This window comes from Zerene cesonia, unplaced genomic scaffold (assembly GCF_012273895.1).
Source record: "Zerene cesonia ecotype Mississippi unplaced genomic scaffold, Zerene_cesonia_1.1 Zces_u004, whole genome shotgun sequence".
Taxonomy (NCBI): Eukaryota; Metazoa; Arthropoda; class Insecta; order Lepidoptera; family Pieridae; genus Zerene; species Zerene cesonia.
The window spans coordinates 134,993-146,149 of NW_024045134.1; the positions used below are offsets into that span (position 1 = coordinate 134,993).

Below are 11,157 nucleotides of genomic sequence, written 5' to 3' on the forward strand. Positions count from 1 at the left end.
GTCAAATACTTCAAGTCAGGCTGAAACCACTATACTCCGTTTTACGAAATCCGTAAACTGGAGTGAATAGATATAAAACCAGGAAATTTTACTATATTATTATCATAGTATATGACGATTGACATAGTAAACCTACTATTTTATTTTTTTGTTCACCTTGCAACATTTATTATATGAACTGACAACTTCTGAATTGACGTGAAGTTAGCTACAAGTAAATCAAAATCTATTTGAACATCATCGGTTGAAATACGTAAATTTATGCTAAAGAAACATTTCTAGTTCTATTGTTTAATATGTCGCGTTTAGAAAGATAACGCTATAGATTATTATTGTATATTTTCTCAAAATTACGTTTTTTGCCAAACATTTGTAGGTTTAAAATTTTGTAACTAATAACTAAACAGTGGGTCTATAGAAACGTAGTATGGGCTTAAGACACGGTTTAGAATTTTCAGTAATAATTGTCAGAAATGTTACATTTTTAATAAAGCAATTCAGTTTTTTTTTAATTTCCGAGTGTTTCATATGCGCCTTGTAATGGATCTTCATCCAATGAAAATGATATGTTTGACTGCAATACAAACGTACCCTATGTTTCTCTCTAGTTTACTTATTTCACTTTATAGACCCATAAATATATCTTGGAAATTTACAACTGTCAATTTTTTAAATAGACTAGTCAGTATGATGCAGGCACTCTACTCTATGTAGGTATCTTTATGATTAAACATCAATTAATAAAACTAATTCCGAACAAGCAATAATTATAGAATCTTAATACCTAACTATTATTGAAAGTGATAAAGACACATTTATTTATCAGTAATTTTATTAAGTATCCACTTAAAATTGCTTCAATACATCCCTACATCACTTTTCATTACTTAAATTAACATTGCACTTTGTTTTTATAGAAACATTTACATGGAAATCGATATTTGTATCGAGTATATTGCTAGAATCTAGCAGTTAGATAATCACTTTTAAAATTTAATACATAAAGACGGCATATAGCTACTTGTAGGTACTTATTATTCTGTGATATAGCTAGCAAGATACTTATTTCATGCATGCATGTCATGGAAATTTTGATCTCAAGAGCAGTCTTTAGTTAATAAACAGAAAATAAATCGGAAAAAAAAGAGTAAACATTTGTGGCAACAAGAATGAATATACTGCAAAAGGTGTTAAATTTTTCGATTTTTAAACCTTTTCACTTAAACTTCGGTCATTAAAACTACTTAGATTACCCAGTCCTATGCAAAAACAATCTCAAATAGTCCCACAAGCTTACTACCAGTACCGATCCCCTCAAACATATTCGAAAAGATTTTATTATCTAGAACGCTAAACTCACTTGAAGAGAATAATGCTATTCCAGGTCATCAGACAGCAACATTCCACGATTGAACAGGTTCATAGGGTAGTCGAAAGAATTCGGAAGTCCCTAGAAGAAAGGAAAGAACATTTGCTGATGACAAAGCTATACTAACAAGTAGTAGGGATCCGGCAGTTGCGTCGAAATTATTGCGAAAGGAGAGGTGGAACATAAAAGCGAGCTCCTCAAAATCGGTACACATTACTTTTACTTTAAGAAAAGAATTGCCCTCCCGTAAAACTAGAAGACGTTATACTTCCTCACGGTGACAGAGACTGCTACCTGGGGCTGCACTTGGATCGACGTTTGACATGGAATCATCACATCAAAGCCAAAAGAAGAAGAGAAACCTTCGCTGACGAAGTTTGTACTGGATATTAAGCTGAAAAAGTCGCCTCTCACACGATAATAAACTGCTTATATATAAAAGCATAATTAAACCTATACCCATATAGGTTATACGGCACTCAAATCTCTACAGCGACAACAAAATACCATACTACAAACACTTCGCAATGTCCCTGGTTTACAACTAATGCTAAAATTCATAGTCATACTAATATATGTTGTATGAAAGACGAAATTAATACACGTATAAAATCGTACGTGACCAGACTGCTAACTTAGAACTTGCTAACCAATTGACAAAACAGACATATCAAAAACGTCTTCAAAGGAAAGACTTAATTTAATTGTGTCACTTGAAGAGCATATTGATAGCGAATACCGCTGATTGCAAATTAAAGAAAAAAATAAATAAATAAATAAACTGTTCTCAAATGTGTTAGTCAAACGAAAAACAGTTAGAGGAAAATCAAGCTTCTTCTCATCTTTACTTGTACTGACAAAATGAACCAAAACCAAAATTAATTTTCAAATAATTTTAATATCTAACGGCCGACATTAGTTGGTATATAAATACAATATGCACTTAAATAAATTAAATATTATTCATCACTACCCAAAATACGTGTAATTGTGTAATACGTGTGAATATAGATCATTCGGAAAAATATAATACAGTGACTATGGTGCGGACCTCGGAATCAAATGGAAAAAGTTGAGGGTTCGAGATCTGGCAATCGTGCAGGAAATACATCGATTTTTAATTTTATTTGCGAAACAGCCACCTAATTATATGACATCTGCCAACCCGCATTTGGCCAGCACAGTGGATTGTGTCCTGAACTCTCATAGGAGGCCTATCTCTACAGTGGTATGGCTAATGATAAAGTATGGGCTAATGAAGATGAGGTGGACAAACCTGTTATTTGATTGAAGATAAGACAAAGAGATATGGCACCTTCATATCTTAATTAATTTTTACTTACATGAACAACTATATCACAATTCATTCCTACATTGATACTTAAAAAAGCATGGATACTCACTATTTTTACATTAAATAGTTAATTTTAAATACTATATGTACACTGTATTAGTTAACGAAAATAAATTTCTAAAATTTAAAACATAACAATAATACATTAAAATAATTGTTAGACAATTAATGTGTTAGGAAAATGGATATATATTAAAATTTATTACTGAACTAGCTTTCCGCCTGCGGCTTCTCCTGCCTAATTTCCCGCATAGTTTACGTTACTGTGGAGTTTCCATCAAATATGATTCATATTTGAATCACTTACACACACAACAAATTTTAAAAATTCAGATAGATGGCGCTATTACTGTTTATTTTTTTTACATAGTGGGCGAAGCTGTGGGTAAAAGTACCAGAGAATAAAAAGAATATTACTGTGGCATTCTTGTATAGAAAAGACCCAGGTAAGATTATTAAAAATTATTGATCAATAATGGATGGATATCTACTTCATATTTTTGATGAGACAGATAATTTTTACAAGATATATGTGTATATCTATGCTAAATAATAATGTAGTTGACTACACGTAAAATGATATTATCACTATTGCATTTATGTTTCTACATTATTTTGATTAAACAGTTTTCTCATAGCTGTTTTTTCTTGCTCAGCTTTCTCCTTCCGAAGCCACCTGATATTATCAAGTTCCTTGTCAATTGCAACAGCTAAGGATGGATTTAATGCTTTCAAATGCTTAAAATCTTCTTCGGCTTCATCTGGGTTCCATGCACCTACATGAGCTCTGGCCCGTCGATACAATGCCTTTTCATTATCTAAAAAAAAGCATAAGGTAGAAATGAAAAAATTAAGTTTGAAGATCACATATCAATTTGATGTAAATAACAATTTATGTTGAATTTATTACATTTTAGTTAAATTAAATGAATAATATTTCTCGTGTATAATTACTTTTCCAACTGTGTATGTTACCTTTATCATATTCAAGGACTGTACTGCAATGTTCTATAACAGCATAATAATCATCTTTGAGCAATTTGCATTGTGCATAATTCAATAAGATTGGGAGTTTCAATTGGTTCAATGCAATCCATTCCTCATCATTTTTTCTTTCTCTGAAAATAATAAATTGAATAGTATTTTCTTGTGTTTAATTTCACGTGAATATTATACATTAAGAAATTAAAGACTTTTTAATGGATTTTACTTACTGGACTTTTTAACATTAAAAGTCTTTAATTTCTATAAACATATTATCCAATATATTAATAAAAGAAACTGTATCAAGATATGCAAAATTTCTCACAATTAAAAATCTAGCTTTCCATCTACAGCGCTGCCTGCATAGTCAAATGAAAAGGAAAATTCATTTAATAAAATCTATCCTGTTCAAATTGGTTCAGTAGTTAGTAGGTGTGAAACAGAGACAGACAGATAGACAGTCAAGAGTAAATTTTGCATTACTAATATTAGTGGGCATTTATTCATTATTTCAGTATTTAAAAAGAAAATGATTGTCACCTAATCATTAATTGTTCCAAAATACCCAATGCCTGTCTATATGCGTCTTCAGCATCATTATATTGTTTTTCAGCATACAACTTGTTGCCTTTTTCCTTTAGCTCTGGAATAAGCTTCAGCCTCTCTTCTATGTTGAGTTGCCATAATTCTTTTTCGTATTCATCTGATGTTTCCACTTTTAAAAGTTCTAAAATAAAAAAATAAGGCCATATAAAATAATAATAATAGTTTTAGCCTGATTAAATATTGTTTTAAAATCTATTAAACTCTAAATGTTACACACACACACACACACACTTTTTACCAGAATTGTAAGATTTAATTTACTCTACCTACCAATGACAAACTCCAAGTCACAAGGGTTGCTGATCAAATCATCCAGATCTTGGTATCCAATACCTTCAGTGTGCAAGGTCATTGTGCAGCTATGCTTAATCTTATGTTGTTCTTGACCCAGTTCTCTTAGGGTTTTGGAGACAAAAGGATAGCTGTAAACAAGCTATTCAAAACAATGATTTGTTTTATAAATGTATCTTAACCCTTATGACTATGCAGATTTACAGTTTATATTGTATATTCATTGTGTGAGATTTTTAAGTGTAGGGTGTAAATAATAATAAGAATGAAGAAACAGTTAAACTTTCATAAAATAAGATTCTTTTAATAACAAACCTCTTTTTGGACCGTAAAGCTGGAAACTTCTCCAACAGCCATCATTTTGATAATACTTTCCCATACTTCCAACTTAAATTTGTGACCAATAACTAGCATCATTGGTTCTTTTTGCCCAATTTTTCTACTGTCATCAATAAGAGCCCTTTCTGGACCCAGTTTCCATGTTTGGAAATGAAAGTGAGCCTTAAAAAAAGGAAGTAGTATACAATAAAAACAAATGTTATATAGGTATATTGGAATTGCTAAATATTTTATAGAGAAATCTGAATTATATGATATAGCTTTACAACGGTAGTAGATAAGCATATATAAACTCATAAAGGATAAAAATATTCTAACATAAGATCCTAAATATTATTATTTAATAAACTTACCTTACTACCATCAACTATTGGAATGTATTTCTGTCCTGCATGTATTATATTTTTCACTATGGGAGCCATTGTGCTTATAAATTCAAATGTTATATTTAAACTTAATTCATAATACGAACGAATCGCACAAATCAAGTTGGTCTTATTTAATTTCTAAATATTTACTTGGCATCCAACTTCAAGACCGTCTTATTTACTTGAATAGGATCAAATTTTAAAATTATCAAGGATCGTTGGCAAATGTACCGTAAGGTGCTTTAAGCACTACGATTCACGATTTATTATGTGTGTGACAATTTTTACCACAAATTACCAGTTTTTCAATGCAAAATTCGTAATTTTCAAGCTTTAGTTAATTTTTTAAAAGTACGTGATTGTCCATGTCACAGATTAATAAAGGACCAAAGACTAGAGGAGTAAGGAGGTCGGAGGTAGGTACAAGGTCAAAGAGTAGTATAATAATACGGTACGGTACTACGGTTCGGGGAGACCTACCACAGGGACGGACATGTTGTTAAACACACAATTAGCATTTTTAGTAACCAATATTATAATTAGTATTCAACTGTTTGACTGATGAAGTAGGTATAGAAATATACCTGTTAAATACAATAATTATTTTACAAGCGTTTCTTACTGAATGTCAATTGACTATGGTAATTATTTAATTTATCTGTATTGATAAATATAGTGCTCTTTAGTTTCTGGTTTGTGATTTGTAATGATTTTTATTTGCAAATTATGTCTTGGTCTACGTAAAAGTTTCTTTTCCCATTAATGAATTTATTTATAATTTAAATTTAAGTGTATTTTATATAAGAGAAACTATAAGTCTGTAAGGGAAGATGGCTGATTTCTTAGAATCAGAGGCAGAGGAGAGCGAGGTTAGTGAAACTTTTAGATTACGCTATGTTTTTACATGAATTTCCGAGTGTGTTTTTGTTCTAAATTCACGACATTCCTTTTAATATTGTAGTTGGATTCTGAAGAGGATGATCAACCAGCCGAACGCAAAAAGCCAAAGCGTAAAGCTGCAGTACAAAGTGACGATGAGGATGAAGAAGAAGAAGGTTTGTACCCAATTAAGACTCGTTAACGTGTAAATGATGCTTTGATTCAAAAGGCTTATACACAATTTTAAACTTAGTATTTATATAAGTTTATATATCATTCAACACTAAAATATCTTTTAAATATTCTAGTTTAGACTGCATAAATTTGTGATAAACTTGCAGGTCTTTGGAAATTTCATTCTTTTAAGGTTATTTACTGTACTATTTGTAATTCTTAATAAAAAAGGAGAAATACATGTTTTGTATAATTTTTTCACTGCATCATACTGTCAACTGTCTTTCCCATACTTACATTAATAATTGACTTTTAATAAAAATTTAGGTCAAAGTTCTTGACTGCTTTTTAATTCACTTATTTTGGTCCTTATTGGCTTAAAATTTAATAATTACATAAAAACTAAAAGAAGATCATGCATGACAAGGGTGTATAACATTTCTATTATATTCTATAGTTATTTATTATGTGTTATGAAATACCTTTTATTTATTTTAAAACATATGTTAAACTAATTCTTTTGGATCAATAATCATTTCATTATTGTAGATGATGAAGAACGTCTCAGAGAAGAACTAAAGGATCTCATTGATGATGCTCCAATTGAAGAGTCGGGCAGTGATGGTGAAGACTCAGATGCAAGTGTAGGGCCTAAGAAAAGGAAGAAAAGTGATGATGAGTTAGATGATAGGCTTGAAGACGAAGATTATGATTTAATTGAAGAGAATTTGGGTGTGAAAGTTGCTAGAGTAAGTTATTAATATAATGTTCTTTTAAGAGTAAAATTTTCCTGTTTCCATTTTTTTCTTTTTATAAATAAATTTAGTTTTAATATTATATTATACCTATTATTCATTTTTTTTGTCATAAAAATCCTATCTTTGTTGATCTACTGTATTGTTTCATTTTTTGGAAGCAAATGTTTTTCTAATCCCTTCTATTCTTTCTTTTCACACAATACAGCCATTTGATATGTAGTTGCGGATACATGCCTGCATTGATAAATGTTTATTTTTATATCATTTTTTTTTTGTAGAATAAATTCAAACGTCTTAGACGCCTAGAGGATGATGATAGTGATAATGAGGGCGCAGATGATCCTGATTTAGAAAGAGAAGTAATTGCGGAAAAGCTCTTTGTTGGTGGATCTGATGAGGTGTGTATATGACTGACAATATAAATCTTAATCTTAAATTAAATATTAATTATGAATGGGTAAGTTAATATTTAATTAAAATAGTCACCAAAAGATATATGAATGGCTTGGCTCAGGTAGACCCCCTTTCTTATTGTTAACAGTCATTATGTGATACCCTAACATTATGTTTGAAATTAATGAAAGAGAAAAATTTATGTATAAACATGACTAACTTTAGTATGTCGAATAAGTCAATAAACAATAAAATATATGATTTTTTCTTTAACTTCCTCATGTTATAAGATTTGTATAAATTAATTTAAATTTATGTGCCAAGAAAAAATACATAAATTGGAATAAAAAGAACTGTTTTTTGGTTGAATTGATTTTACTAGGAGGATGAAAATCGCTCAGAATCAGCCGCGCCGAGGGAGGTGGAATATGATGACGAAAATGAGGACATGGAGTCAGATGCTGATGACTTCATTGTTGATGATGATGGTAGACCTATTGCTGAACGGAAAAAGAAGCGGAAACCAATATTTACTGATGCGTAAGTAAAATTCTCCTTTTTATTTATTTTTTAATTCACATGTAGGATATTTTGATTTGAAAAAATTTTTGTTCCTTTCTTGTTAGACAATTAATGTTTCTCTGCATAGACGATTAATGCTCTTTTACTTTCTCTGACAAAAAACTTAAAAATAAACTCCTTTTATTAGATCATTGCAAGAAGGTCAAGATATTTTTGGAGTGGACTTTGATTATGATGAATTTGAAAAATATGGTGAAGAGGATTATGAGGATGAAGAGGATGAAGATTTGGATGAATACATTGAAGATGAAGAAGAAGAAGGTATGACATTTTCAGTTACCTGTATTCACATCATATCTCTAATAAAGTTTAACTTTACATATCATTTTGTTTTCATTCATCATATATTGGGTCAAGTGGGTCTCTATGAAACATGTGTTTAATAAAACATATATGTGTACAAAATGACAAGACATTTTCATGTGAGAAAGCAACAAACATCCTTCCTCCCGAAAAAGAATAGAGAAGAGAATAGAATAAGAATAGTACAACTTGTATGTTTTGACTACATCTGTAAAAAAAAGTCATAAGTAATGAATTTACGACATGTTTAAGGCTTATTTGGTTAAAGCATTTTAAATTAATATATTATTTTAAGGTGAGAGACGCAGAACTAAAAAGGGAAAACCAAAACGTCCAAGCAAGAAGTCCATATTTGAGATATATGAGCCGAGCGAATTGAAGAGAAGTCATTTCACTGATTTGGACAATGAGGTTTGTGGATACTGTAATAGGAGTATAATTTTTTTTAGAATGATAACTTATGTATTGTGAATTTTTATACATAGTGAAGAAATAATCAATTTTACTCGGTAACTTGTACAATATAATGACATTAATGTTTTTATTTCATTGAATTCTAATTTCTTCCTTTGATAACATATAAGACTTTAATTAATTTTTCCTAACTTTATTAGATCCGTAAAACAGATGTTCCTGAGCGTATGCAAATACGTGATGTGCCGATAACTGCAGTAGAAGAAGGTAGCACTGAGTTGGAGGATGAAGCAGAGTGGATTTATAAGCAGGCATTCTTGAAGCCACCAGTGTCCAAGGCAGATGCGCAGGAGGCTAGGGATAGATCGAGACGGTATAGAATATAATTAATTAGATAAAAATATGATAAAATGCTTTCAAAATTTACCAGTTGTACAGCAGTTTGGTTGCAAGATTGTTGACTTCAACTATTTTTTTGAATCATAGATTTAAAGTTTTGAGTTTGAGTCGATTCATATAGATTGGTGCTTCAATGTATTAAGAAGTTAAGAATTATAAAATTTCATATTTTTTATGGATGGATGATGATACAAACTTGAATATTTTTTGACATTATAAGAAGATATATCGTTAAGAAGGTGCTATTTTTTTTTTTTTATTCCTTGATTCTTTGCAGAGGTTCAAGTACAGTAGTGAAGATTCGGCAAGCATTGGACTTCATGCGAAACCAGACATTGGAAGTACCATTCATAGCATTTTATAGAAAGGAGTATGTTCAGCCGGAGTTGAGCATTAATGATCTGTGGAAGGTGTATAAATATGATGCAAAGGTATGATATATTTTATACACTCTTATCATACATATGACATCGTTAAAAATTTGTTTAAGTAGAGCCTTTGAAACCATTCATTTCTCAAAGATGTTATCTTTTTGTTTCTAAACTATATTTGAGTATGTGATTTCATAATTGCTAACCTATGTTATTGAAAACAAGTTTTTGTTAACATGCTTTGACCAGGAAAAAACTATAAATACAAGGAGTATAATTAGTAAATATTATTTCGCAGTGGTGCCAACTAAAGCAACGCAAAGAGAATCTACTGAAACTCTTGGAGAACATGCGAGAGTTTCAGCTCGATAAAGTTATGGCGGATCCTGACGCGCCCATACCTGATACCATGAGACTTATTAAGGATGAAGATATTGAGAGGTTTGTTGGAGAATGTTAGCAAAATATTTTTTTTTATTTTAATATCGGGAGAAAAATGAATTTTTGGGGTTCCTATATTGTACATAATGTCGTGTTATTCTTAATGTACTCTACATAATATATAGATATTAATAAATAAATAGTGAATGGGTGGTATGTAACTTACGTGCTCCATTTAAAATTAGATATTATTGATATCATATAAGATTTTTGTATTCTTTCTTGTCTGTGATTTTAAAGTTTTTATATATAATAACTTTTATTAATTATATTTCATTTTATAAATAAAATTGTGGCTTGCAATGAAATGATTGTCATTTTCCTAGGCTGAAAAACGTACAAACACCAGAGGAATTGCGCGACGTGCACACGCACTTCCTGTTGTATTATTCACACGATCTGCCCGAGATGCAGAAAGTGCAGCGTGCCAAAGAGAAGAAAAGACAAATAGAGGAGAAGAAGTAAGAATAATCGTAGAGGATTATTTAGAAAATATTAATCTGTAAAAGATAATTTCGCTGACTTTAGTATATTATATTTAATTCCGTTCGTTCTAATTACACAGCTTTCAAATATAGCCGTTATATCCTACTAATATGATAAATGCGAAAGTTTATAAGAAGGTATTGATGTTTGAAACCTTTTACGCGAAAACAGCGCATCATATCTGTATGAAATTTGGTGTAGAGATAGACTTTAGTCTGGTATAATTGTTACTTTTTATCTGGGTACCGAGTACGCGAGTGAAGCCGCGGTATAGAGTTAATAACTTAAAGGAAATATTGACTAACATTTTTGCTTCTTCTAGCCGCTAGTCATACAAACATACTATAGTAATGATAGTACAAGTACATTTTAAATTAAGTAGTAACTCAGTTTTTCATTAATCATAGAAAACAAGCTCGGGAAGAAGCCGAGAAGAACGGTGAGGATCCAGACGAAGCGGCTGCAGCAGTGGAGGCTGCACTCCCGGATGAGGAGGAGCCCACGGAGGTGAAGTATGCAGTGCGCTCGGGGCCGTATGAGCTGTGCAGGAAGGCGGGACTTGGTTGGTTTTTAAATTTTTTTCTTACTTGAAGTTAATGCTACTGCAGAAATGTAAAAAATATTTAGTATCAGTATTTTATTCAGT

General features: G+C 30.9%; 2 protein-coding genes across 3 annotated transcripts in view; one reads left to right on the forward strand and one right to left on the reverse strand.

The window, feature by feature from the left end:
• Positions 1-3,090: 3,090 nt before the first annotated feature.
• On the reverse strand, positions 3,091-5,760 carry LOC119838727 (AH receptor-interacting protein). The gene is made up of 6 exons (XM_038364816.1): positions 5,297-5,760; positions 4,920-5,105; positions 4,584-4,746; positions 4,248-4,434; positions 3,699-3,841; positions 3,091-3,541 (listed from the first exon to the last, which is right to left on the reverse strand). The coding sequence occupies exons 1-6, from the start codon at positions 5,363-5,365 to the stop codon at positions 3,321-3,323; spliced, it is 969 nt and encodes a 322-aa protein (XP_038220744.1). The 5' UTR covers positions 5,366-5,760; the 3' UTR covers positions 3,091-3,320.
• Positions 5,761-5,982: 222 nt separating this feature from the next.
• The window catches only part of LOC119838635 (transcription elongation factor SPT6), a 14,265-nt gene continuing 9,090 nt past the window's right edge, over positions 5,983-11,157 (forward strand). The window contains exons 1-12 of one of the 2 annotated variants that reach the window (XM_038364655.1): positions 5,984-6,180; positions 6,273-6,366; positions 6,914-7,113; positions 7,401-7,520; positions 7,898-8,055; positions 8,225-8,358; positions 8,696-8,811; positions 9,015-9,187; positions 9,491-9,644; positions 9,883-10,025; positions 10,352-10,486; positions 10,919-11,073. In XM_038364655.1, coding sequence (XP_038220583.1) covers positions 6,142-6,180; positions 6,273-6,366; positions 6,914-7,113; positions 7,401-7,520; positions 7,898-8,055; positions 8,225-8,358; positions 8,696-8,811; positions 9,015-9,187; positions 9,491-9,644; positions 9,883-10,025; positions 10,352-10,486; positions 10,919-11,073 — 1,621 coding nt within the window. In that variant the 5' untranslated portion in view covers positions 5,984-6,141. Of the gene's footprint in view, positions 6,181-6,272; positions 6,367-6,913; positions 7,114-7,400; positions 7,521-7,897; positions 8,056-8,224; positions 8,359-8,695; positions 8,812-9,014; positions 9,188-9,490; positions 9,645-9,882; positions 10,026-10,351; positions 10,487-10,918; positions 11,074-11,157 lie in introns of both variants that reach the window. The other variant, XM_038364657.1, reaches the window with a different exon arrangement.